This window comes from Apteryx rowi, unplaced genomic scaffold (assembly GCF_003343035.1).
Source record: "Apteryx rowi isolate R43461 unplaced genomic scaffold, aptRow1 scaffold_862, whole genome shotgun sequence".
Lineage (NCBI taxonomy): Eukaryota > Metazoa > Chordata > Aves > Apterygiformes > Apterygidae > Apteryx > Apteryx rowi.
In genome coordinates this window covers 257425-284816 of record NW_020451163.1, presented here as the reverse complement: position 1 = coordinate 284816, position 27392 = coordinate 257425, and the positions used below count along the sequence as shown (strand labels likewise).

Below are 27392 nucleotides of genomic sequence, written 5' to 3'. Positions count from 1 at the left end.
CTGAATTAATAGTATATCCAGAAGAAAAACAGAAAGTGGAAACTCCAAAGTAGGTACAGCTGAGAAATGGATGATGCTGGAGTAACAAAACTGGAACTGTGCAACAACAACAACAAAAAGTCTGTGTGAGCAGCAGCTACCAAGACTTCATAGGTACAGGTGGGCCATCTTCCCTGGGTAGATTCTGTTGGGGTCTTGTGTAAGGAGGAGTCTCCAGCCCAGAACTTTGCTAAACACTGTATTTTAAAGGACTGAGGTTTCTTTCCTTTAACATGCAGCTGCACTCTGTCAGGAAATAAAATGGGTACCCTTATGCTAAGATCCCCTCAGTTTCTTGCATCCTACCTCTCAGTTCCGGGTCTCTCTTTCTCAGTGCCTGATTATTCCTAGGCAGTTAGAGGACACTATTTCTCTAAAATGCTCCAGGGTTATCTGATGTGAGACCCTCTGCTTTTGTCTTTTGCACTATTGGGAAAGGGGTGGGGGGAATTCTGTGAAAAGCCTTTTAGAGCTCTCTGATAGCTACAGACTAGGTCACAAGAAGAACAAAAAATAAAAGAGCTCTTCTGGTCTGGATCCCTCTTTCATTAATGTTTCTGTCATGAAACACTAACCTAGAACCAAAGAACAGAGCTGCCTGCCTGCCTGAGAAAAGTATGTGGGGATATCTGGGGAGTCTGGCCTGCCTGTCCAAAGGGTAAAGAAGAGTTTGGCAAGTGCATTATCCCTTGGGCTCTTTTTTCCAGTGTGGAACTGTAAGGATCCTACTGACTACTTCCTTCTTCCACAAGGTGCCACACTGGGATTAATCTCAGAAGTATGCTTATGGGGAAATCCCTTGGTGCTGTCTAATAATCAGCACTTAGACCTCAGGCGAAGTGCTTCAAGTTGTCTCTGAAGCCAAGCTGTGATCCTTCTTGTAGTGAGAAAACTTAGTATCTTGCCAGCCCTATGACAGTATTGTCACTGCTCTGTAGGAGGACTTGGGTTTGGTCCCTGAGCACTTTTGGACCTTGCTTTGGGGTGCTGTTGCTGCTGGGCATTCCCAAGAACTTGGCACAAAAGGCACCTCCTGGGCAGCAGTTGAAACTAGGTCTTCTCTTCCCACCTGGGCTGGGAAGTCCCTGAGAGCAGGATATGCCCAGGGGCTGACAAGAGCAGCAGACAACCCTGGGGTTGTGGATGCTTCCTCCTTGTGAACATCAGTGTGCAGTGCTGGGTTGTGGGGCTGCTGAGCTGCAGCAGAGGATACTTTAAGCACACTGAGTCATAGGAATTGATGCCTAGTGTTACCATAGAAATCAGATCTGTTGCTAGGGGTGGGGAGTTGGTTGTCACTTGGCTCTGGTGCTGCATGGTTCCAACATGAGCTCATGGTGAAAGGGAGCCTGATTTCTTGCTCCCTGTCCCTTTGAGAACAGAGGAGGTCAAACAGCTCCCCCAGTTCTCATGGGACCATTTTGCTTGGGTCTCTGGCTGACTGAAGCTGTCCAACCCTGTGTATTTGCTGAACTGCCTTGGTGATCCACTGCCCATATATGTCTTGCTCTTTCCTATTTTGGGGATCTTATTTCATTTGTTTTGCAATAGCTTCCAGCCATTTGGGAGCCACAGGGAAGTGGAACTGGTTATAAACTGATGAGGGATGACAGGACACAGTAACCCTTGGAGAGATCTCTGGGGCAGGGGACAAACACTGAATATCCAATTTCCTGCCCTCTCAAAATTTACCAAAGCTCAGTGTTACCCTGAGCATGGACACAGCACCTTCTGATGCTCAGTCTCAGAGTTTTCATTCTCTGTGCTCATGTCCGTGTAACTGTTTCATCATCAACCGCTGGATAGATGCACACACTCGTGCTCTAGGGTTGGAGGGGGCAAAATGTCAGTGCTCCCCTCCATTCTGCCCAAGGAAATAACTCCATTATGAATATGATCTTTCCACACAAAGGCATTGTCAGGCTCCTTAGATCATCTGCAAAACAAGCACAAGCCTGTCCAAGGAGCAACATTGCAGAGAGTCTTGCTGATGCAAGGTGTCATTTCTGCTTGTTTTGTTATAGTTCCTCTTGACTTGCTGCCTTTTGGCTGCTGAATTACTGTCCTTGTGGTGATGATAACTTTGGTCTGTGTGAGCCCTCTAGATCTGCGTGTTTTTCCTGTCCCATGTTTCCTTGCTTATTTCCAGGACACTGACATTAGATGATGGTAGCTGTTTCCTAGGGGACTTCCCTAGGAGTTGGTACCCTTAGGAGGGGCTGCATGCTGTGCTAGCTCAGTCCTGGGTTTGACATATGTACTGCTCTAAGCGAGAGTGAGAAATATTTGCAAGCAACAGCAAACAGTGAATTCTCTGTTGTTTCCTGGACCCTCTTAATTCCTTGGTCTCATCAGCATTTTGGCATGCTTGGTGAAAAGTGCTTGTTCTAGCAATATAGCTTTAATATAAGAGATGATTCCTGTGCTGCTTACTATCATGTAGAAGAAAGGATTTGCTGGGTGATGCTGAAAGGAGATCTGGGTTGTATGTGTATTGCTTTCTCTATCTTACTAGCTCAGTCTCTGAAATCTTGTTTTAAGAAGCTCTGAGTTACTCACTTCTGTGTTCAGATCCCAGCACATTGAAGCACCCGCTTTGCTGCTGCTGAGAGCTCTGGCCCTCTTTTATGGTGGAGGGTGGTGATTCCTGGGAAAGCTTCCAGCACTGGGAGCAACTGTGGAAACAGCTGGGCTTTGTGCCAGCCCGTTGTGGGGGAGGGGGAGCCTATAGCTGGTACAGTGAGTGTATCAGGCAGGGGCTGGTGTAGCCTCTCGACTTCCTCTGCGTCTTGCTACTGCTCCTGTTTCAGGAGAGAAGCTAATCTGGACACAGCTGTGGTCGAGCAGACTCACTGAGGGTTGGTACAGGCTCCTGATGGAGCCTATAGGAAGGAAAGTGGCAAGTGTTAGTGCTTCTGGCTTTGGAGGAGGGTGAGTTTATGCCTTTCTGCCTTGAGGGGAAGGGGAAGAATGACCTCTGAATAGCTAAAGGTATGTTATGGGAAGCTTTTGGAGAAATTGATGGAGAGAAGAAGAGCTTCAGGGAGGGAAACAGTGTGATCTCAGTGTCTGACCTATCAATCTCTGCAGTTTTCCTTCTAGACTCTGCAAAACAAACTGCAGTATTTGGGGATCATGGCTACAGATCCGCTGTCAGAGCTTCAGGATGACCTGAATTTGGATGATACCAACCAGTCCCTCAGCCAGCTCAAACTGGCCTCCATAGATGATAAGGACTGGCCAGCAGATGAAGTCCCTGCTTTTCCCAAATCAGGTGAATATTCCTGCTTGTTTGGGGTCTGGGTTTAGGCCAAAAAGGAATCATTTGTCCTGCAACACCATGGCTGTATCTACATATACAGAGTCCCAGCTCCATTTGAAAGTTTGTTGATACATTAATGTTGCACCACACCCAAGTGAATTAGCCCTGTCATTGAACAGCTAAAAAAAACGAAACTAAAAAAATCAAGGCCAGCTGATATTAATATACTCTTGTCAGTCCTGGGACTGGCTGCACTTTGATGCTGACAGTACAGACATGCTGTAAGTCCTTGAGTGTCCTCTATTATGGTCTCTTGCAAGATAGATTGGTCTTCCTGATTGGAAAGGTCTTGGACTTTCATGTGGGAGGTGGGACTGGAGATCTGAGCTGTTGTTGTGAAAATCCGTAGGAATCCAACCAAACACTATTCTGTGGACTGTGTTGCCCAAAGAGATCAAGAGAGTTAGCCCCAAGGCATTGGACAGCCATCCATCAAGGGAGGATGTTAAGATCCTCCTGCTCTAAGCAGCCATGATGGTGCCCTTGGCAGTTAGAATTTCGGAGGCAGGTTTCCAGAATGGCCGGGTTCATACATGAGTACCCCCATGTTGTGGAGCCATTTGTTCCCAGCCCTCTATCTCTGTTGCCCTGCCCCTTGCCAAGGTGCTCTAGATCCCTTCTGCTAATTGTTTATTCCTTGTGTTTTGTGCAGAGGACTCCAAAGGCTCCCCTGAGCCTGTCACTCACCTGCGGTGGGATGATCCCTACTATGATATTGCCAGGCACCACATCGTGGAAGTAGCAGGTAGGGCTCTTTTCTCTCTGCTTCCTCTCATGACGTTTTTGCAGCTGGGGTGAGGAGGGACCTTGTTAATGGGGCTGCGGAGGCATCTGCTGTATGCCAGGCCCAAGTGGCAAGGACAGCTGGCATTGTAAAGAGAAAGAGCACCAAACATCTTGAATGTTTGCATTAAGTTTAACTTTCCATTGACCTCAGTTCAACTTGCATTCTTTCTTGGGTTTTACTGTCTTGATTATATTATTAGTGGGGCTCAGTTGCTTTAGCTAAAGTGTTTTAGATGTAGCTCTTGGCTATATCCTCAGTGGAAGATGTGGGTTCTGCATGATAATGCCACAGAAATTATCTAGTTATGCAGTACAGTTGCAAGCTCCTCAGCTGACTGAGTAATCCACAGTAGGCTTGGAAGCTGACTGTTATATTTGAATGACCAGAGCTTACCATCCTATCCCTATACAGCATTTTTGAGAAGTCTGGAATGTGGAGAATATGCACAAGGCCCACTGCAAGGAAGGACCTGATCATTCTGTGAACCACGGGTCACAAGCATGCTGATTTCTTCCTTGTGGTTGTCTTGTAAATATTATTTTGATTATACTAACCTTTGGCAAGTTACTTCTGGGAGCTCCATAAGAAAGACTTTTGGGAGTAGTTTTGTGTTGCTGTGGTAAGGCTGAGAGAAAGTAATTCCAGTTTGTTCTGCATTCCCTGTTACAAAAAGCCTCTTTAACATGTTGTGACTTGATTCACACTTCCTCCTTGATTATCTATAGCCATCTCTTCCCCTTCCTCCTGCCTTTTTTTTGTACCCTGGTCCCTGCCCCACATGTGAAGTTCAAGAGAAGCAGAGTTGTAAGCTGGAGTCCTTTTGATTAGAGGTTGTTCTGCAGTAGGGTTTGATTGGAGAGGGAAGATTCTCAGGCAGTTACCTTGGTAAGAGTTGTCCTGACATTGTTCTTTCCTTGGCTATCGTCTAGAATAAGGTTTCTTTCTCCTGACCTCTCATATCTTTTAGGAACACAAAATGATAATGGCAAATTCAAAACTTCATTCTTCTTTGTCTCTCTGTGCCTTGGCTGCTCAGGATGACAGGCGAGTTGTTCATCCTTTGGGCTGCTGTGCCTTTTAAGTTCTCTTTTTAGTGCTTTGATTCACAAATGCATTAGTAACCTTCTTTTCCATGGAGCTTTCAGGAACCCTAGTTCTGGGACTGGGGTTGATATGACTCTGCACCTTGTTCTCCCTACTGCTGAAATTGGGATGGGGCAGATGTGTGGACTCTGCTATGTCAGTGAAAATAACTAGAATATTTGGAATGCAAATGACAGAGGTAACCATTGTTTCTGAACTCTGGGTGCTGATGAGTTAAATGATACTTCTGTTCACTTCAGACAAAGCCTAAGCACTTAGCAGAGAGCTTAGATCAGAGCCATTGATAAGACTGGAATGTTGCCTGAACCAAGGATACACTTTGTACACTGCCTTCTGATGTAAGCGCCAGTCTTTCTGTGGGACTGCTATTCCAAGGTAACACAATGTTTTTTTACAAGCTCTCTGAGTGAAGTATCATTGAGATGTGTCTAGTGCTGCTGCTGGTAAGCAGCCATTTGACACAGATGTCTAGGGTAGTAAAGGAAGAACTCTCTACCTTCCTGAAAGGATTTCAGGGGGGTGTGATGGCTGACTGGAAGGTATGGCTGTGTTATGAAAGAAATTTCTTCCCCATCATGGCTTAAATTTGTGTTTCTGGTGAGTTTTCCATCCCTTTCATGCGTCTCTTTGTAGTGTAAAAGCCTTTCATATAAGCATCTGCTGTTGGCTGCTACTGACTGTTTTTCACCAATAGCTGGTTTATGGAAAAGCTTGTGAGTGTCTCCCACCCAGAAGGTGGTGCGATGCCTTTCGAGGGCAAGGAAGACCTAGTAGCACAGCTCCAGATAGTGGATATGCTGACATATAGTTTTGAGGCTCACTGGTGTCTTGTCTCCTGAAAGCAGGATTTATGAAGTTGATCAAAGGGACCTAAATCATAATCTGGGCGCTGAGTTGAAGCTGTTCGTTCAGTTTTCTTGGACAATAATTAATATTGTTAACTGTTTAGAGAATCAGACAGGGTGGTGTTTTCTGGGCTACTGTAGGAGGCAAACAATCTGTGAAAATCTGGAAAAATCCTATTAGAAGTAGCCTTGGTGATTAAAATTGCACTGTTTGGATCTGGCTCTGCTGACAAGTTATGCTTTAGGTGCAAGGAAAGCTTGCCCCACTCGCCTGAAAGGAGTGCCCCCACCTTGCTTCTCTTGTACATAGTAGCAAATGGCAGCAGATCAAGTGTAGTTTTATCCGTTCTGCTGTGTTATGAGCTTTTACTTCTGAGTCCTTCCCTGTCCAGCACTTCAGGGCAGAAAACATATAGCTAATTCTCTTTGTGTCTTCCCTGAAATATATTCTGGGATGCTGATGCTATTTTGAGAAAAAAGCAGAAGGCTGGTTCCCATCCTTGGGCTGAGCTCCATGAGCCCGGAGTTATCCTGCGCAGTCAGAATAGTAATTGTTTCTTGAGGGATGGGTGCACAGTGTTAATAGACAACAGCTTATTAAAAGCCCAATTAGGATTACAAAAAGTTAACACACACATTTTCTAGCTGAACTTTAATTAGTGATTCAGCACAAGGCATGTTGAATTTGAATATTCTAGCTATCTGGCCCACAGAGGAAGGAAATTATTCTAAAACATGTTGCAGAATTTCCCAGAAAATAGGTTTCTTTGTTTTGTTTTCTGCTTCAAAATAGTGCAGTGGTCTCATGGGGACTCTCCTTTGTGCTCTACGCTCCTAATCTCCTCTGGGGGCTCGATCTTCGTGGAATGTGCTGTCCACGGTGCACTGCTTTTTGTCCACTGGTAAGGAGCAGCCATGTCATTGCTGTCCCTTGTGGTGGGGGAAGATGGGAACATAAGGCCCCCAGATTCCCTGTCCCCCCACCACCCCAGACCACAGTTCCAAGAGGTTACCATGCCACTGTTATGAATCAGAATATTTTAGTTTGGGATGCCTTCTTTTGGTTCTGGGATTCAGTGCGTTTCCAAAAAATGTACATAATAATCTTTGTCTGGACTTTCTGACTTGCCTTAAAGTATCYGTTTCTGGAATATCTTATGTTGGCTCTGGAGAGGTCTCTGTGTGGGTGTGCTGATCTGGATTCTGAGTTCCTCTTCTTGTGGGCATTGTAGAAGACAAATTTGTCTTTATGCATGGCTAGAAGTTGGAGCACAGGCGGCTCAGTTTCACTGTACACACCACTTCTGCAGTGTGGGGGTTTTTTTACTTGCTCAGATCACGTAGCATTTGGAGGAAACCCATGCTTGTGGTTGAAGGCTATTGAGGAACTACCCCAAACTTCTGTTAGGTTTAAGAGTTTCTGTATCCTGCTGCTAATTTTTATATGGCAAAGGTGCTGCTTCTATCTCCTTGGGGACTAAGGCAAACTACAGCGCAACAAAATCTGAATTGCGATAATATGGCAGATGGTTAGTAACAGTCTGAAGGAGGTATCTGGAGATGCCGATTCTTACTGGAAGTCTGGGGATATGTGGGAAGATCAGGGCTCTTGAACAGCTCCTTGGTAGCGTGTTGTTCCTTGCTTATTCTTTTGCCCAGTCAGAAATACTGATCTTACCTTTGCGATCAGTATGCAAACCTGTAGCTATGAAGTGCATCAGAATTCCCATTTTCCCCAATAAGTGGGGAAATTCCAAAGGGAATTCTCCCTTTTGGAAATTGTCTGGAGAGTAGCTATTGCCATTTACTTAAGCTATGTAGTCCCTGCCCAATGACATCAAAGCATTGCTGAAACTTAGAGCATGTTTTGCTAGTTTGTTTGTGGGAAGTCTGCTGCCTCTCACCATTAACTGGCAGTCTGTAGGGCTGTGCCCCTGAAGAGAGGGCTTGATGCTGGGATATAGTAAGGTTTGCTGCTTTCAAAGAGGAAAAGCAGACTGGAGAGCTGGGGGTATCCCTTCTTGGGTGTTACTGGATTGCACTCCAGCAGTTTTGATGGTGACTCTTTTTTTGGTGTCTGATACCAAACTTGCTTTAAAAAGCATTGTGGCTGGCTATTGTTGGTGCCATCCCATACGTCTGCTGGTGACAAACTTGTGACTAATGCTGATGATTTGCTGTTGCTGCTAATGCCTGACATGGGAAAATAAATCAATCTAGGAGCACTGGTAGCTGCTGTTTCACCAAAAGAGCAAAGGCTGAAGTTGCAGACAAAACTTCTGTTGAAAGTATGTTGTGGTGTGTTTTTGGTGTCTAATTGGGTCCGCAGAGGCTTCTTAACAACGCTCCGTTCTGGTATGGTACATTATTATTGGCTCCATTGACACAAAATGCCTGCATTTCTGCTGCGTTTGGATGTAGTTTCTGGCTTTGGTGATTTTTATTTATTTATTTATTGTAGAGTATTGGTATGGTACAGTTTGAGTGGCTTCTGGTGAACTGGGGCCTCCCAAAAGAAGCCCAACTTGTGCCCTTTTTTTTGACATGTGCGATCAAGGGAACTGAGAATTTCTAAAATAGCCCTGCTCTAAGCAGTCCCCTATAACAGGTCTTAATAGACATGTGTGGGTCTGTTGAGTATATAGGTGTAGGAGTGATGAACAGGGGATGGCAATAAATGCCTTCACAGACTCCTCGCTGCCCAGAGGAAATTGGCAGTTTATTTTTTTGTTAAGAGTCTATTAAAAAGATTTTTAGAAAGCCATGGATGCGTTGGAGTCTAAATTGTCCTCATCTTCTGCTTATTCGTGAAATTTAGCTTCTTGTAAAACAATCTTTTGAATGTATTATTCATACAATATGATGCCATCCTCTGCACACTTCTAAGGTTGTTCAAAGGCCCTTGACATTTGCAATTAGGTGCACTTAACCCTATTAAAAGGGGCGGTACTGCAGCTGCCATTTTTTATGTGCGAGAAGCATAACAGTAAGGGTCAGAAACCTGACTATGATTACACAGAATTGGATGCAAATTCAAGAGAGACTCAGGAATCATGAGTTGCAGTTATTGCCTCTAATTGTTAGATAAGGTTGCTTTGGAGCATGGGGAAAAGATGAAGTCGAGAGAGCTTGATTGCTGAGAGCAACTGAATACATCCCAGTGACTTCCTGGGAAAGGGTGCAAAACTTGGCTTGCTATAACTTTCTTTCTGTTCCTCCAGACCAGGGTGCACTTGATGGGGCCCGACCAGGTAGGTAGATTTTTTGTGGCACTAACATTTGATGCTGTAGATCATGACATTCCTTTAGCATGACCATGGCCTGTAGCTGGGTTATCTCAGGGGAGCCCAAACTTTGCTCAGCCTTGGGCTGCACTGGCAACTTTTCAGGAGTCCAAAGGCTGCACATAATTGCCATCTCTGAGGGCTGCACTTCTGCCTCAGGGGCAGCAGAATCATCTGAGCCAAATTTGACCTGTGAGCTTTACTTTGGGCACTTTGGGGCTCTTGGGTCTCAATGTAAATTCTGTTCTTCCTCTGTCATGGTGGTGGCCTCTTTGGACCAGTTCAGTTKGAATACAGATTTACCATTTTGTCTTGTGTGCTTTAGAAGTTCATCCTAGGATTGCTTCCTGTTCCTTCATATGATCTGCTGCTGTCACTTGCTATGCAGCTGGCACTTAAATTGGATTCTCTAGTGTGAAAGCAGTTATTATCAATTTCTTCTCCGTTTAGCTGCAGAGGAGATATATTTTGGCAACTTGTTCCTCATTCCAGCCTGAAGCTTTGCTAGACTGCTCTGTGCTTGCTGAACATTTGTTAGTGTTTTCTGGACTTCAATCTCAAGCCTTAAGAATTTGATTGTCAGTGCTTTCTCACTTACCAGTGTAGATGAAACTCTCTCTTGGTGTGGAATTCTTTCTGCTGTTCCTGAACAGCAGGCCATGACCTTTGCACAGTCTGTGGAAATGCTGATCCCTGCTACCCCATTTCTTGGGTTCTTCTCCCACCTCTGCCATGCTCTCAGGTATCCTCCCATTTTGCATTCTTTAATCTGATCCTCTGATATTTTTTTTTAATCAGTTAAAAACTGTAATCACCAGTAAGACATAAAGAGTTGTGATATTTATCCTTCCTCCTGGAATCATTGATTTAGTGACAGTGCATAGACTCCTAATTTACCTTTGCCCTACCTCTTGCCAGGTCCTGCTCTGTTTCCCCAGCCATCTGCAGTGGGGAAAACCACTGATACCCACAAGCCAAGCAGAGCTGTAGTCTCTTGAGAAGGCTTTGTAATTCTGGCAGTTTGTTTATTGGGAATATCTAGATGGAAGATGTCATGTACTGGAGTACTTCTACTTTGAGCTCGTAGCTTGTATGACCTCCTTTTTCCTCAGAGGCTAAATCCACTTTGGAATTCAACAGGGAACTAAAATCTACCAACCACATGTAAACAGTGCTCAGCTGTGTCATAAACTTGGCAAGAAGCTGAAATTACATTAGAGAAGATTTTTACTGACAGTGGCTCTGATAAACTTCCTAAGCTCTGTGAAACTTGTACAGCAGCGTTCCAGAACCCTCTAGTATGTCCTCTCCTTGTCCCTGAACTCCATAACTTGCTGTTGAACCTGTAACACGAGCTTTTGGTAGCAGGTTTTATCTGTCTGCATTCTCTCAGTATCAAAGTACCAGGATATTCCCATTTAAATTTTTCATCGAAGTGGGATCCCTGGGTGATGATGCCTGGCAAAACTAGGAATGAAGAGGGTCCCCCAGACTGTAGTTTTGCTGCCAGCCAAGTCATATGGTAGCTTCAACTCATGGCATAAAGGCCGGGTGATATTTTTCAGGAGAAACACCTGGAAATACATAGCAGGATTTGCAAATTAAACAAATATTTTCCCTGTAGGCTTTACAGATTCATTTAATACAGAGTRGTCTTCTCAGAACAGTACTGCTACCTTGATATAAATTCCTGTTCTGATACGTCTGCATTTCTGCTGAAACCTTCACCTCAGTTTTTAAACTTCAGTCTTTTCAGAAGTGTGGTCCTGCGCGGAAGGTTTGGAACCATGGGAATGCTGTTCCTTGCCTCGTGTCTCAGAAGTGTACTAGAAATGCTACTCTTCAGATGAGAGGAAAAACTGAATTTATGCTTTAAAGGCACCATAGCACTATTCAGAAGAATTAGCATGTCCATCAGTGCTACCAGTCAATATTGCTTTAGATAACAGCAGGCTTGGCTGAATAGGCTTTGCATATTGGCTACCATCTTGCTCTGTTGTTTAACAACTTCCGGATTCCATCCTATAGGGAGGTAGTTGTATTTCAGTGTAGATTGAAAATATTTCTTATGTATGGATATATTCACAAAGGTATGTATATTGTTGGGGTGCTTTGCTGGCTTGTTGTTAACTGTTGCTGAGCGTTCCTTTTCTGGGAAATAGGAGACAGCCTGAGAAGCTGAGTAATTAGTACATGGTCTATAGTTGGGTTCAATGGAAACTTTAATTGCTTGGAATTGCAAACAAGGGGTGAAAATGTGGATACGTAAGATTAATATTGCAAACAGAAGAGCAAACAGTACAAGGGACGGAGCGTCTGGGAAAGATCAAATGTGATAAGAATCTGTTCAGTTTGAGGCAGAGAGGCCACCTGGAGGCAGCTTCCTCAGACAGCCAAGAATGTGTGGAATGGGTTTTAAGTTCTTGTTTATAAATTGGAACAACTGATTGTTCAAATCTGATGCTCAGGAGCTGAATTTTGTCGTCTGGAGGAACCAGGCTGATCTGATGTGTCAGGTGGAAACAGGGTTGGCAGCTGTTTGTTTTGAATGTTTCTGTGCTGACAGGCTGAACTCAGTGTGATGCAACTGGAGTGAAACCCAGAACTCAGTAAGGGGCGTGCAGGTTCCTGTGTAGTTCTCATACATAAATTCATTCTGATTTGGAGGGTAAAATGGGCCACTCCTTTTTCAGTGATCCAAGGGACTATAGATTATCTTTTAGTGTACTTGGCCCTGGAAATTATCCAGAGGAAACATGCTGTCTTCCCTTCGGGTGAATCATTTATTGTCTGTTCTTTCTTTATCAACAACCCCAGACCTTTTCAGCTATACAGGGAAGGAGATTCTGGACCTTGCATAGGCCCTTCCATAGGCTTTCATGTCATTCCAGAGGGAGGTGTTTGAGGTATTTGGTTCATGTCTTCTGCCTTGTCAGACTTGGAAATCAGTGCCCAGGAGCCTGAGCTGAGTGTGTGGCAACCCACAACATCTCATGAACAAGGTGCTGTGCTGCAGTTCTTCACAACCAAGGCCTGCCTTGATCAAGCTTGGGATCTGCTTCTGACCCTCAGACCTTCTAGTTTGGCATGAAATGCAGCCTCTCAGTTAACTGAAGACAGCACCTACTCTGACTTTAGCAAGGAGCTGTAATCTGCAGAGGTCTGTAGTCTTTCTGGCCATTCTTTTTCATAGACTCCTATTACTTCAAAACTTGAGAGATTCTCAAATACTTCCATCTTCTTGCTGCTCTGTGAAGGCAGGATCCTTTTTCCAGATGGAAATGTAAGAGTGATTAAAGACTACTTGGAAGAGCTGTGAGATGCCCTATCCTCCTGCTCAGGACTTTGTAGCCTGCATCTTTGTTTTACAGACAGCTTATGTGCATTAGACCCAGCCCTAAAGTTCATAGCAAGCTACCAAGAAACTCTGGGCTAGGCAGAGAGTGGGCTACCATGGGATATGCAATGTGATGTTGGTCTTGCGGCCTGGCTGTGACTGTATCTGGTTGTTCCAGATGATTCTTTCATCAGTCTCTCCTAGTCCTGCATTCTGGGTCATGTGTCCTCCCTAATTGCCCCTTACCTTTTGCATGTGTATGTCAATGTGATGGCCTATGCCACCCCTTTCCTAGTCTGTACCTAGTGCTGCCTCAGTGTCCCTAACTTTTGTAGAGGTTCTGGCTTATGTGTATCAGTAAATTCTGTCTCTTGTGTTGTCTGATGAGTGACTTGGAAAGGGTACTTGCAAGAAAAAAATGCAAGTGAATATACAAGTGAGCAACTAGAGAGAGAATCTGTTCTTCTGGCTGGAATGGGGGTAAAAGGGAGGGTTGGTGGCCTCTTAGTGTCATGGTTTGTGTGTGTGAGTTCTCTGGTTGCCATTTGCAGCAGCAAATGGTCATCTGTCACGGACAGGCAATGTTCCTGTAAACCTCAGGTTTGCTGTTACGTGGTTTCATTTGAGATCTCAGTTGCTGCAAGGCAAGTCTAGCCAAGAGATATTTGAGGGCCAGAGCCCATGCAAGGGTGAAAAAGTGGCTGCATGCTGTGAATACTGTAAATGAACATGAGGCAAAGGGTATCTTTTGAGAGGAACGATGTATTGTAGGGCTGTCCTGCACAAGTAGAGATCCTGGCTACTTTTCTGTGCTGCAGTCTTGATGGGATGGTTGTGCTATAGGGAAGGATGGAGGTTTTACTTAAGTATAACTTCAGTAGCCCCTTCCCCCTCTCTGTGCTCCTTCTACTTGACAAGAAAACTTAGCTCTCTGAGTAGGATGGGTAGCTAGAAAGATGAGAAAACTTGAACTCTTCACAGTAAAGGAACAATTTCATCTCCACTGGTGCTAAAAAGCAAGTCATCCTTATGGTAATGGATTTGGTGATGTGTCTACTTGGGAGAGAACCAGACTTTCCCTTAAAGTTCATATATCCAAAAGATTTGTGACCTGGTTCTACTGATCTGAATTTCTCAGTTCCCCTAGCTTGTCAGCTAAGCTTCTTTGTGCCCATTTGCTTGGGTTTTGTTCATGGGGCTGAGATCTCTGCTGGCAGAAGTCCACTGACRTCTGAGGACTTCTTTTTGGGAGAACTTGGCCCATTGTCTTTGAAGCCTCAAGAGGTGGCTGGGGCTTTCTCCCCTGAGATGAGGTTCCTTTCTGGGTTATTTGGATCTAGTGTGATGGGGGTTGTTTTCTGCTGGGTTTTTAACATAGAATGGTTTGTTCTGTTGCACTTTGCAGCTCTGTGGAGTTTCCTCAGGTTGGAAAAATATCCTTGTGGATGGACAATCTAGGAAGCAGTGAATAGCTTATTCTGCAAAAACCGCTGGAGAATTCAGCCCTACTTGGTCCATCTCTAGAAGAGGCTTGTGATGATGCTTGCTTCTCTTCTCTGGGATGTGGCTGGGGCTGCCTGTTTCTGTGAATTTCTTGCTTTGCAGGGTATGAAATGGCTTCATTCTGTGTGCAGGACAGCTCTAGGTGAAGCAAGAAACAAACACACCAGACCATAAGCAGTTAGTCTGGGACTGTGTGCAGGAGGGGAGGAGTCATTCTTGTGTTTGTGAGGGGCAGTTTTCCCTCTGCCCAGTATATGCATACATCAAGAGCAATTTTCCCAGGAGCAGTGGTAATGCTCCAAGCACTCTCTGCTCTGTATTACTGGCCACCATCACTATGTGCCCCAAGGCATCCTGTCTTCTAATCCTTCCTCTTCTTTCAGGGCTGGAGTGTGGAATCTATTCTCCATTCACACTGCCAGCTTGCCAGACCCTCGGTGTTTAGGTTTCTGCTTCCCCACTGGACCCATGGCAACTCTGCTGAAAATCAGGTTTAGCTTTGCTGGCAGCTGTGGCAATCCAGACTTCTGCCTTGTTACGGAGGTTTCCCATGCTCCATTTTTCCACCTTGCTGCAAAGACTACAATGTGGTCCTGGATCTCCCTGTAATCTCTGGCATTTCATCTGCAGGTGATGACAAGTATGGAAGGAAAGTCATTTTGTTCAGTGCCTGCCGGATGCCCCCAAGTCATCAACTTGATCATGTGAAACTGCTGGGGTGAGTAGTGTCTGAGGAGGTGGCTATTCGACTTCCTAAGCCTCGCATAGTTCCCAGGTGCTGGATTTCTGAGGCCAGTTCTATATGCAGTGGCTTCTTCAGCTGGACACATACTTGCAAACTACTTACCTCCATTACTGGGGGTGCAAATCCTCTGTTACTGCACCCTAAAATGCAGCCCAAAGGGAGAAAGAGCCTCTCCATGGCAGAGCATGAAACAGGTTCAGCAATTGTATCTTTGCAGGTACCTGAAGTTCACATTGGACCAGTATGTGGAGAGTGATTACACACTGGTGTATCTGCACCATGGCCTGACCAGTGAGAACAAGCCATCCCTGAGCTGGCTGCGGGATGCCTACAGGGAATTTGATCGCAAGTGAGTAAGGGAGGGCATCAGGGAAGGATATAGTATGCTTTTCAGTAGCCTAACATAGAAAATCTTCTTCTTGTCCCCCCATGTAGCTTGGGGATCATAATCTACTATTGCTTATATCTACTGTTTGTGGAGGTGAGTAGTTTAATGCAGGCTGAATCATGGGGTGCACAGCTCCTTCTGTAGTTACATCCTTCAGGCAACAGGCAAGCAGCAAAACCAGGAACCAGTGCAAATGTGTCAGCCACATGGTATAATTGTTGCTTCCTGATGAGACTGCTCACTGCTCCTTGGTGGATCTTGGATCAATGTAGAACATGCCCTTAGGCTGCTGGGTTGCCTGAGAGAACTAGGAAGCATGGAAGAGTGGAGGTCAGGCCATGGTGAGGCAGAGTGCAAAAGGAATGGAGTACCCACGGGTGCCTTAATCTTGTGGAAAGGTTGATTCCTTTGCTTAAAACACAGCTCATCCTCACTTAGCCTCTCTCGGCAGGTACAAGAAGAACATCAAAGCGTTATATATTGTACACCCAACTATGTTCATCAAGACTCTGCTGATTCTCTTCAAACCCCTGATCAGGTAGGAAGCAATGTAGGAAGCTCACCTACATCATCACACAGCGGGGGGATAATGGGACATTCTCAGTGGGACACAAGATGAGCACAGGCTGCTGAGTGTGCTCTGATGTCTCACACCCTATTCTCCTCGTATTTCTGAGCTCAGAAATATTTAGACAAAAGAACAACTGCTTTGGGAGCCTACCAAGTTTGCAGCTCTGTGCTGCTCCCTTGCTATCCAGCCAAGCAGAAGCAATGTGTTGCAGGCTCTGCTGCTAATCAAAAAGGAAGTGAGAACATCAGTCCAGATTACATCTAGTCCCTTGTGTTCATGCTGTAAAATAAATGAAAAGAGAAGTTTTCTCCAGCCTACTGCTGAGCTTAGGAAGGGGAAGCCCAGAGCTTCAGGGAGCCTGCCTCTGCTGTGGCTTCGAACATGACTTGGAAAGCCTTGGCATTTCCTAGTAAAATATATGAAGTTGGAGAGCTGTGTGGGAGACATTTCTGCTGCTTGGCCATACCTGCCCTGTTGCCCCACTGATGTCTCTTGCAGACCCCTGCTCTCCTTGCCTTTGGGAAATCAATTCTTCTGGTAGTGGATTTCCTGATTCCTCACATATCTACTTGTCTTTGTTTTTCAGCTTTAAGTTTGGACGAAAGATATTTTATGTGAACTTCCTTAGTGAGCTGGAGGAGTATGTGAAGCTGGAGCAATTGGGAATCCCAAGTCAAGTGCTGAAGTGAGAGTGCTGCCTGTCTCCCATTTGTTTAGGGCTACATGATATGGGACCTTTTTGGAGGAATGGCAAGAGGGGGAAGCAAGAGAAGGGGATGGAAGGGCTTGTTCCACCCAGGCAGTGGTTATTGAGGGAGTGGTGCCAAATTGCTGCAGAGACTTTTGTTTCTGTCCGTTTCCCTTCCTGTGTGTCTTTGTCCCCCGTGCCCAGCTCTGTCCTTGAGTTAATGCTTCTCTGGTGGAGCTCCTGTCCTACCTCTGCCACCCACCACTTGGGGGCTCTCTGCAGGCTGCTGACCTTAACGCTGACCTGGAGCTCTTGGTGCACATCTGCTGTGTCTGGACACCTGCTTTGGTCACTTGGCACAGTTCAGCTTGTCTTTGGGGCTTCCCAAAGTCACCACAATCTTGGCCCTTCCAGACTGATTCCCTGTCATTCACGTACACACACAACTGCCTCATCAGGAACAGTGCTGCCCTGGTCTTCTTCCTGTGCTCTCTGTGATCCCCAGTTATTCCCCCAGTCCAGCTTCTCACTCCAGACAGATCTTCCTTTCTGTCTGCTTTTTCCTGGCAACCAAATGTTTGTTCTTGTTGCCCCTGTGCTCCCGAGCTACCTGTCCTGTTTTTGTGCGGGTGGAATCAACTGTGCTAGGCTGGAGCTTCCTATGAGCTGTTACCAGTGGGTCAGCAGTGGGTCATGTGTAGAGCTGAGTTGGTGCTCTTTCTGAAAGGTGGAATGGTTCTTTACTAGTCTGTGTTTTGCCACAGATATGATGAATATCTGAGATCCCTGCAGAAACCTTCACAAGTGCCGCAGAAGCCAATACCCCCACGCCCACCGCTGCCAAACCAGCAGTTTGGAGTCTCGCTCCAGCAGTGAGTATCTGTGGATTGTGTTGCTTTTGCCCTGACCTGGCTGATATGAGGTCATTGTATTTGTAAGTGAACAGCTGCAGAAATGGCTGTAAAATTTCTTGCAGTTTGGACTTGCTACAAAACTTGAGTCATCCTTTTGGGAAACTGTTCTCATGTCCAGATCCTGACTAACCCGGTTCAATTCCACCCTCTTGATTTCCAGGCTAGATCCCGCTGTAAATTAGGATGGGGTTGTTCTGTTGAAGCTGGGGAATGTGTTCTCAGATTGCTCCGTGGCCAGACAGACCCTCTGAAGCAATCTGAGAACACATTCCCCAGCTTCAACAAAACTTTTCCAAATGTAACGCATGTGGTACTACATGCCTGAGCTTGTTAGTGGCCTGAGAGGTTGAATGGCTCTATGCTTTGAAGTGGTGTGGACTGTCAAATGTGAGAGTGGCAGCTAACACGTTGGCAACACTAGACCTTCCCTGTCAGCCACTGGGTTTGGTATGTCTTCCATTACAGTGGGTAGGTGCAGGCATGGTCGGGGGAAGTTTGTTCTGTTCTCTCACGTGTCAGCTGCTTTCTGTCCTTTCCTACAGTGGGGAAGGAAAAAGGAAGTTGAGCCCTCTTTAGCAGGTTTGTAACTAACAGCCTTGTCTTCTGGGAGCCCCTTTGCCCTGGCGTCTGCATGCTATGATTTTTACAGAAGGCAGAGAAATATTCCTATGATCTAGTAACGAGCCCATACTTGCTCCAGTGAATGACTTTGCATAGTGAGTGAGAAGGAGAGAAGGCTGGAGTAATGGGTGAACGGGAGACTGGGGTAGCATGATCCTGTGTGCCAATCAAAGATCTTGCTTGCGTGGGCAAGTTTACGTGTCTGAGGCTGCATGCAGAGCAGAGATGACCAGCCATTTTTAACCTTTCATTTCTTCCCACAGTCTACGGGAGAAGAGCCCTGATCAGTTGTGTGTTCCTCTGGTGGTCAGGGAGACCATTGCCCATTTGCAGGAACATGGTGAGTGATCAGGGAAAGCTGCAGCCCCTCTTATTTCCATATTGGTGGCCTCTCCTCCATCCAGTTCCCATCCAGAGTGTAGTGAGACACAGGAGAATAGCAGCACAGAGTAAAGTGTAAAGACCTGAGCTAGGTGAATTAGCCTTCAAGAGAGGTTGTGCGGTATCAGGGCCTGGCAGATCTCTTTCTTCCATCTGTCCATACTCCCACTTGTATAAGAGCAGCAAATGCTCCTTGTATTCTGTGCCTGCTGCTAGAGGTAGGCAGGAAGAATTGCAGTACTCTTTTCTTTTCTTTTCTTTTCTTTTCTTTTCTTTTCTTTTCTTTTCTTTTTTTTTTTAAAGGGACTTGTTGACATCTATCTGAACAACTCACAACATGGATTTACAACTGTTAAGACTGGTGTTCGCAGAGACTCCCATGTGACTGATATTTCTTTTCTTTCTGCTCTCACTTTACAGCTCTTGCAACAGAGGGGATTTTCCGGAGATCAGCAAATACACAGGTTGTCAGGGATGTCCAGCAAAAATACAACAATGGTAAGCGCCCCAGCTCAGCAGAGCTCTTCTTATTCCCTAACTCCTGCTGTCCAAATAGAACTGTACTGGAGCTAGTCTGTCATGGCTCCTCTCCTTCTCTGGTAGGACTTTAGGTGAGGCCTTACTCTACTATCGGGACATGATCTGAGCTGCAAGGGAGAAGTGTCAAATACTGTATAATGTTTCTGCTGTGTGGAAAACTTGTTCTTTTGTGCTTGTGCTTTCCTCACTGCTTTTTTCCTTCCTGAAAATTTCCCTGTTTCCCAGGATAGGGTACCCCATCTTAGTGTGGTTATGCTGGAAGGAGAGAAGATGAAGGAAGAAACCATCTGTTTGGTTTGATGACTTCTAGAGGTGTAGTGCTAGATTCAGCAGTGCTTTGCACGTGCTTTTGGAGCAGGTTTTTCAAAACTGCCTAGAAGTTATTGTACTCCAGTCCCTTCTCCATGTTCTTCTTTAAGATGCTCCTTCCCCTGTTCTGGGCTCTGAGTCTCAGGTCCCGCTTTTTGTCTGGAGGAGGTCCTGCTTTGGCTAGTGAGCACTGAGTCTCTGCTCTACTTTCCCAGGTGTGCCAGTAGATTTCCAGCAGTATGAAGACGTCCACCTCCCTGCCGTGATCCTCAAGACCTTCTTGAGGGAGCTACCTGAGCCCCTCCTCACTTTTGACCTCTACAGCCATGTTGTCAGCTTCCAGAGTGAGTTGTAACAAGAGTGTGCTATCCCCTGAATATTGCACTGGGCAAGAGCAAAGACATCTTCCAAACCACCCTTGACTGGAGAAGGGGCAGCCCTGCATGGGATACCCTGTGACTGCAAACTGGGCTTTCATTAGGGGGGGTGCTGAGGTATTCTCCCTTTGCATGGAGAGATGAGGCTTTCTCATGGACCTGCTTGCCCTGTGTCTCTCCCTTTATAGGTGTGGAGGAGGTGAATCGTGTGGATGTTGTTCGTAAAACACTCCAGATTCTGCCAGAAGAAAACTACCAAGTGCTTCGTTTATTGACAGCCTTTCTGGTGCAGGTGAGCTGCTCCAAAGTGGGCAGTCAGCTGTCTGTTCCTGTCATCAGCTTTTTGACTGCCCACTCTCTCCTTCCCCTTGAGAGGAAATGAGGCTCAGGCCAGGAATTTTTGCCTTTCTTTACTGTATGCTTCTCTTATACAGAGATCGGAAGTGATCATGATGAACTAGCCTAAAGCAGTCCCTTCTCATAAGGCTGAGAGGTGCAAGCAGGCGTTAAGTCAGTGTGGTCTGTGCTGAGGAGGCTGAAAGCACCCTGGGGTGCAGGTACAACTGCAAAGTATCTGAGCAGAAGTATCTGAGTAGAAGACTGAACTAGAAAAGGCATCTCAGATCCACCCTAGAGGACTTTCTGTTGCTAGGGAAGCCACTGCAAGGCTACACTAGCAAGAAGGAAGATGATTTTGGTTAGAGTGGTGATCAGGACCAAAGAGGTATCAGCTGAGAGCGCTCTTCATCCTGGTATTATGATGTGTTCTTGTGGTTGAACCAGTGGGATGTGGAAAATGGCAAGATGTTGCTCCCTACCTCCTGAATGCTGGAGGTCATGTGTGTTTCCCCCAGCCATCTTCTGGTGGTGGGTCTTCGGCTTCTGTCTGCCATCCTGCTCCCATTTGCCCTCAGGTGTCTGTCAGCTCTTGCTTTGGGGAGGGTAGAGGGCAGCTGCTATGCTGTTCTGTAGGATTCACAGTGTTCTCTTTCCTTCTCACACAGGTCTCTGCTCACAGTGACCGAAACAAGATGACAAACACCAACCTAGCAGTTGTTTTTGGCCCAAATCTGCTGTGGGCCAAAGATGTAGCCATCACCCTCAAAGCCATCAACCCCATCAATACCTTTACAAAGTTCCTGCTGGACCACCAGAAGGAACTGTTTGAGAATGTGGAGGCCTGAGCCCAGGCCAGCCCACACTAGCACGCTGTGTCCACCTTCCCACCTTCTTTCCCACCTTGTCTTGGAGCTGTGACCAAGCTGTCTCCAGTGCAAAGGGACCATTGATTCCCTGGGTGATGAGCAGAGCGAGGGCTGTGGAGATGGTGGAGTAAGTGTGTAAGTAAGCAAGCAGGAGACCTGCTGCTCCAGGTGGGGAGGGAAGCTGGTCTCCCGGCGGCTGGGTGTGGAGTCCTAGCCCACCTGCCAGTCTGTGCAGCTCCTCCAGGGCTCATCACCAGTCTGCTCCCATGTAAGCTGACCTTCCTACCTTCCTTCCTTCCTTCCTTCCTTCCTTACCTCATGTGTGGTTTTTCTGCCCTCCTGGTCCCTTCCTCAGCAACGACCTAATTTTTTTAAACTCCCCGAAGTCCCAGCTCATCCCCCTTGCCTCAGCTGGGCTATCAAGGCCAGGGCAGGCTTGCTGGTTTTTTTTTGGCAGAGATGTTCTTGCCGTGAGTCCCATCTTCTCAGCACTGAACATGCATCCTGCCGTTCCCCAAAGCCACCTGAAGCAGCGAAGGGAGCAGGTAGCCCTTATGCTTTAGGTAGCAGCATGTCGTGCACTTGGCAAACACCACTCTAGAGCCTGTGTTTTTGGCAGGCAAGTGAAGGACAGGCTCAGGGTATCTGGGCTGCATGGGCCTGCCAGACTCTGACACAGGGGAGCTGAGTTTAGCCCAACCCCCTTTGAGATCACCTGCTCCAGATACTCTTCAGCTTTTGCTGGGGTATGGTGGGTAAGATTCCTCCCACAGTTACCCAGCTCAGGTGTTAATGTCCCTCCAGCAGCACTTCCAGCCTTGTTGGGAGGGTTCAGGGCCAACCTTCCTGTGTGGGGGGCCTGGCTGGGGCCATTCACAGATAGTGAATCTGAACTGCAGGTGGTAAGTGCCCTAGTGACACTGAACTGCTGAACAGTATGATGATCACTGCCTCTCCCTGTGGCAACAACAGAAGGCCTCTTCAACCCCTTCAGGCACATATATCTGTGCTAACTGCCACAGATCGCCTGGGCCATTCTTTTTCTCTTCAGTTTGAGCGGAACTTTCTCCAGCACAACGTAACGGAGAGCATGGCCTTGAGGGAAGGTCTGAGGACTGGGGCTAACCCTTACTTTGGAGTACAGCAGACCTGGCTTTTCAGTCTCTGCCCAGGTGCTGAACACTCATGTGCCAAAGCTGTGAGGGAACAGCTTCTCCATGTTGAGGACCTTTTGCCCATCTCCTTCTCGGTTCATACTTCCCTTCCATCCTATCATGGAAGCCTGATCTGGTGCATCCTGTATGCCCTGGGCATGGCTGGAGAAATCTGGTTGTCTGGAAGGCAGGCTCAGAGCAAGGTGGGCCTGGTGTCTTCCCAAAGTAGCTGCAACACAGTTAGTGCTTCACTGTTGGTTTTGGATTGCAGCATTCCCCCTACTTGAGCTAAAAGAGATCCCTCTCCTTAACCTGGGCCTGAGAGAGTGTTAGTGAGGAAGCTTCTAGCCTTACTTCACCAGTGTGTTTTATCTTGTGCCCTGCATGCCTGGGTCAGTCTTGCTCCCTGATGAATCTGGCCACAGGGACAAATGTGTTGGACCAAGCAGAGCTCATTTTTTACAAGTCATTGGATTCTAAATGGAATTTACTTTTTCAGAGAATTTAACTTGCCTTTAAACACTGATTGAAGGTTGGTGCCCTGATTGTAATCAAAATAAGTGACGTGCTGCTGATGAATATCAACAGCAGGAATTGTGGAAATTGCTATTTCTGCTAAGCTCCATAATGGGGGATGGGTGTGAACACAGGCAGCTCTGTGAGGCAGCAGATATCCAACCAGCTGATGTGGGGCATCTGTGGGAGCACTGCAGATCCAGCCAGCTGGTTTGGGGAATGTGTGGGGCAACGCAGGTCTGTCCAGCTGGGGTGGGGAAGGCACACCGGTGCGTGGGTGGGAACAGTGAGCCAGAAGCTCAACGTTCCTAAGGCTGGAGCAAGGGATGTTCCAGGGCAGGGCTGGATCTGATCCCTGACAGATGCTGGGGGACTTTGCTGTATGGAGGCTACCAGGCTCCCTCCCATAAGAGGAGGATTCTTCCCTGTTTGGCTAGGATATAAATGGTTTCAGCCTGGACAATTCACAGCAGTAGCCAAATAATGTTTGGAGGTAGAGATACTCAGCTCCTAATTCACTTTTGGTCTCTGCTGGAGCGAGTTAGGAGGGCTGATTTGCTGTGGAGAAGTACTCTGCTAGGATAGACAGCGTGGGGAGAGGTGTACTTGGCCTGGTGTTTGCTTTAAGAGTCAAGCCTTACTCGACAGCCTGGGAGGAGCATAGAGGATGAATGAGCCCAGGACAGCCGCTCTCTTCCTTTCCCTGCGAACACCCTGCTCTGTGTAGGCTTCAGCATGGGGTGAGGCTGGGTGCTATGACTGTATCTGTAGCTGACTCTGGCCTTGTTTATATCTCCCTAGAGGAAAGGCAAACCCAGCTAACTTCTCCAGGGACAAACAAGCTCAAGACCAGGAGCTTGGAATGGGAAGTGCCTGTGTGCTGGGGCACAAGGCCTCGGCCCTACTCGCAGCCCGAGCTCTCTGGAGAGGGTAGCAAGTACCATTCCCTGCAAGAGGAGCAGGGCTGGGGGTAGCTTAGCTCCTCTCCAGGGAGGGAGCAGGGATTGCTGCAAGTGTCTGTGTTCTCTCTTTCTTTCTTTTTCTTTTCTTTTTCTTTTCTTTTTTTTTTTTTTATGAATTCTTGAAGTGATGTTTTCTTTTTTAGTGAAATGAAGCCTGGTGCATCCCCTGCAGGCAGGGATAAAGCCTGCTCCAGGTCAGTGCCTGCAGGGAGCAGATTTGGAGGGTGTTCAGGAAGCTCCTACTGCTCATGGTGGGAAAGTGCTTGTAAATCCTGGAAAGGACCCAGTGTAAATATCCCCTTTCCTCTGCTGCTTCTCATGCTGGAGCTGCCAAGGGCCCTGGAGCAGGCACAGTAACTGGGGCTGCTTTTGCTTCTGCAGTCTGCTATCCTGAATGCCTTTTATTGAAATATCCCTCCCATAATTTGGGCAAGGAACTGGCCTGGACCTGCCTGCAGCCTCTGCCAGGTGGGTGGCCACAGGAGCTTGTGTCTGCCAAGCCCATGGGATTAAATGCCCTTCTCACCCTGTCAGCCTCCTCATGCAGAATGCCACAGGCAGGGGCCAGGCCCAGGGGCCTGCCTGGGCTGTTTTTTCTCCTCTRCATATAAGTGGGGGGCAGTATCTGATTAGGGAGCTGGACTATCATTTTTCTCCTTATTGTAGGGCTGCCCAGGGTCTCTTCCCTAGCTTGTCTTTCAGATTAGCTATTAGCCACTTTTCCCTGAGGAGGTAGAGAACTCATTCCACTTCCAGCCTCTGCATTTTATCACCTAGACCATTCCTCTCTGCTAAGCCTAGTGCTGTCTTAATGGCCCTGATGCCTCCCTGCTCCCTGGCTCAAGATATATACTGACATCAGAGCCATTGGGTGATGCAGATGGTGGTGGGGCCATCTGGATGCCTTGTGGTAGTGTCTGCTCATTTGATAGAAGGCTGAAAGCCAGTTTGGCCCTTGTTTCCTCTTTTATGCGTGGAGCCCTTGGGCAAAACTTCTGGCTTTGCTTTTGTTGCTAGTGTTCCCTGCCTTCTTTTCTGTTGATGTTCATCAGGTGCCAGGCTGGGGTTTTCACAGTGGTATCAGTTCACATTCGTGTTTATTTCCTTCTAATCTGCACCAATCTTATATTTCACAGTTTGCACTTTTTGTATTTCAATAAAAATCAAAACCTAATTCTAGATCCAGGTGTATCTGTCCACTGGCGGCATCTGTGGCACATCTACAAGAAACAGGACTAAGGGTGGCTATGCTGCCAGCCACAGCCATGCAGAGAAAGGAAAGCGAGTATGAAATAGCTCATACATGAGTAACTCTGGGAAGAAGCACTAGTTTGCAAGGGCCTCAGGGTGAGGCTGGAAACAGGTTTAGAAGAATGAAGTACTGCAAGTTTGGCTCTTTGCTGTACTGCGGTAGGCTGAGCAAGGCTGGGCTGCGGTTGCTCCTTTCACATTAGTGTCTCCCCATAGTGACAACTGGATGAGTACTTTGCTGAGAATCACTGCTTCCTAGAGGAGGAGCCAGGCAGCTTCGGGGCTTATCATTGTCTCCAGAGCTTTGCTGCCCACCCCCCACCTTGGATCCTTCAGAGAGGAGATGGGTGGGCTGTGGGTTGGTATGGACTCCTTCTCCCCATTGGCAAGGCAGATAGATCACCATTTTCCTGATTGGGGCAGCTCTATGGGCTGCTCTGGCTAGTAGAGGATGATTGAACAGTGGCTGTAGGAGACCACTGCAGTCTATAAATGCATTGTACCTTAGAGGTGATGGCTACTTTCTGCAGCTACCTGTTTGGGAACCTAACCTTTTTGCATTTCCATTTCTGCCCTCCCAGCCCGATCACTGCTCTGCTGCTGTGCCTCCTGATCCCACCTTGCAGTGGCCTAGGAGAATAAGACTGCTTTTGAACATGGCTTCAGAGTCAGGATGTAGGAATTAATGTTGTTTATCAGGCAGCTGCAGGATGAGGGATTGAGCTGCCCTTGCTTTGGGGCACTGGGCTCCTGCTCTAGAAACAATGCTGAGCTGCTTTAAAAAAAGCATGGGAGAATGGCTCTGGATTTAGCGCTTCATTTTTAATTAAGATTGGAACCTGACCCAATCTTGGTTCTACCACTCTTGGTACTACCTCCCGCTCTTGGAGAAAGTTGTCTGGCTTTCCCTCATAACACCCCCCCCATTAAGGCTGCAGTTGTCTTCCAAATGTTTACTTACTACACCTTGTAAAGCATTTCTCACTGGGATCCTGCCAACTATGCCAAATATAATGCACTAGTGCAAGTGTTCATTATAGATCCCAGTAAGAAAGGTACGCAGACTCTGTAAGGTATTGATTAGAATACCATTTATTGTAGGTAACACGAGAAAGAGAAAGGGGATAGCACAGATAATCTTACATCCCTCTAGATGCTGGGAAACCCAAGTAGTGCAGCACTGGATGGACAGGCAGGCACACTGCATAGATCCCATCCATGGTGAGGTTTGACGGCATTGCGGTCTTAACAGTTTTTATAGGATGTTCTTAGAAGTAAACAGCTGTACTCATCATTTCTACTGTTGAGCAAAAGGATGTTCACATGAAAACATGCTGCTTCACTTTTAGATAGAGACAAGAACATGCCGATGGCATCACCAGGCACCAAGCGGGAGCTGCTTGCAGGTTCCTCTGTTGCAGTTAGCCAGCTAAGCTTATCCTGCCGCTGAGTGATATGTGCCGCACAGCACAGCGCAGGCCTGCGCCTACTCAGGTCAACTGTTAGGTGGATCCCTAACTCTTCGGTGTACAATGGTGTTCCAGCTAGGCCCTCTGCGCTCCACCCTGTGATCTGCACAGTTGGCCTTTCCTGAAGAAAGTGTAGTTTCCAGGTTACATCAGTAAGCTATTTGGTTGCTAGAAAGACTCTTATCTACAAAGCGATTACTACAATTAATAATACAAGCGTAGCAACAAGTGAAACTAATATTGGGTGCGAGAAGGGGGTGTAGAATAACAGTAGTAGTGGAGCTAAAACCACCAACAATGTCCCGCCATTGGGCAGTAGCAGCACTAGCTACTTGCCTTGCAGTCTGGATGATGTGTTGATTCTGGCGTAATGCTTGTATTGCTGCAACATCAGGCTGCTTTTCAGTTTTTATTGATGCTTGTATGTCATTCCCATGCCGTCCAACAAAGAAGGGCTTTCCAGTGTTGCCAAGTCCCCTTCCACGTGTTGGCATTATTCAGTGTGAGTCGTGACAGCCAGTCAGGCATATAGAGGAAGACAGAGGTATTCCTGGGCATCTGTTTTACAGGTACTACTTTGCATATGGAGCCTGTAATCTGAGGTATTAATTAATTTAGCTGCTGTAACTTCTGGCGCAGTACTTCAGATCCAGCRTTAATGTTTTCTCTTAACACTTTTGTGAGGCCTTTCCATCTGGCCAGTGCTTTTGGGTAGACTTCAGGCTCTGATTTTTCTGCCCCTTGGAGTGTGTTGACTCGCTGTAACAGGGTCACTGTGGTTAATATGCTGACTCTCCATCAAAACCTCAACCCTCCTGTGAGTGCAGTAGTTGGCCTCACAGATGCCCAGCTCCCAGTTCAGAGGCCACCTCTGTGCTGGCCTCACAGGGGCTCCTTGAGCAGGTGGGGCCGTCCCCCAGCAGGGTGTTGTAATCGGCAGGAGGTGCATTGCATGCAGCCACAAAGCTGACCAAAACACAATTGGTATAAATCACAGAATCACAGAATCGCTGAGGTTGGAAGGGACCTCTGGAGATCATCTAGTCCAACCCCCCTGCTCAAGCAGGGTCACCTAGAGCA

The 27392-nt window shown here is 46.8% G+C and overlaps 1 protein-coding gene across 7 annotated transcripts; it reads left to right on the top strand.

The window, feature by feature from the left end:
* ARHGAP1 (Rho GTPase activating protein 1) lies at positions 1 to 23660 on the top strand. Of its 7 annotated transcripts, none has more exons than XR_003257645.1 (13): positions 1 to 153; positions 3130 to 3313; positions 4014 to 4106; positions 14852 to 14939; positions 15184 to 15315; positions 15806 to 15892; positions 16512 to 16610; positions 17378 to 17485; positions 18412 to 18488; positions 18950 to 19027; positions 19594 to 19722; positions 19944 to 20479; positions 20760 to 20847. XR_003257645.1 is itself a non-coding variant. In XM_026090614.1 (13 exons), exons 2-13 carry the CDS (start codon positions 3175 to 3177, stop codon positions 20937 to 20939), a joined length of 1314 nt encoding a protein of 437 aa, XP_025946399.1. In that variant the 5' UTR covers positions 4 to 153; positions 3130 to 3174; the 3' UTR covers positions 20940 to 23660. The 7 variants fall into 7 exon arrangements, 4 of the variants coding, with proteins under 4 accessions (XP_025946399.1, XP_025946401.1, XP_025946402.1 ...); XR_003257646.1 differs by having other exon boundaries at positions 19944 to 20312; positions 20760 to 20846; XR_003257644.1 differs by having other exon boundaries at positions 19944 to 20669; positions 20760 to 20831.
* The last annotated feature ends 3732 nt before the right edge of the window (positions 23661 to 27392 follow it).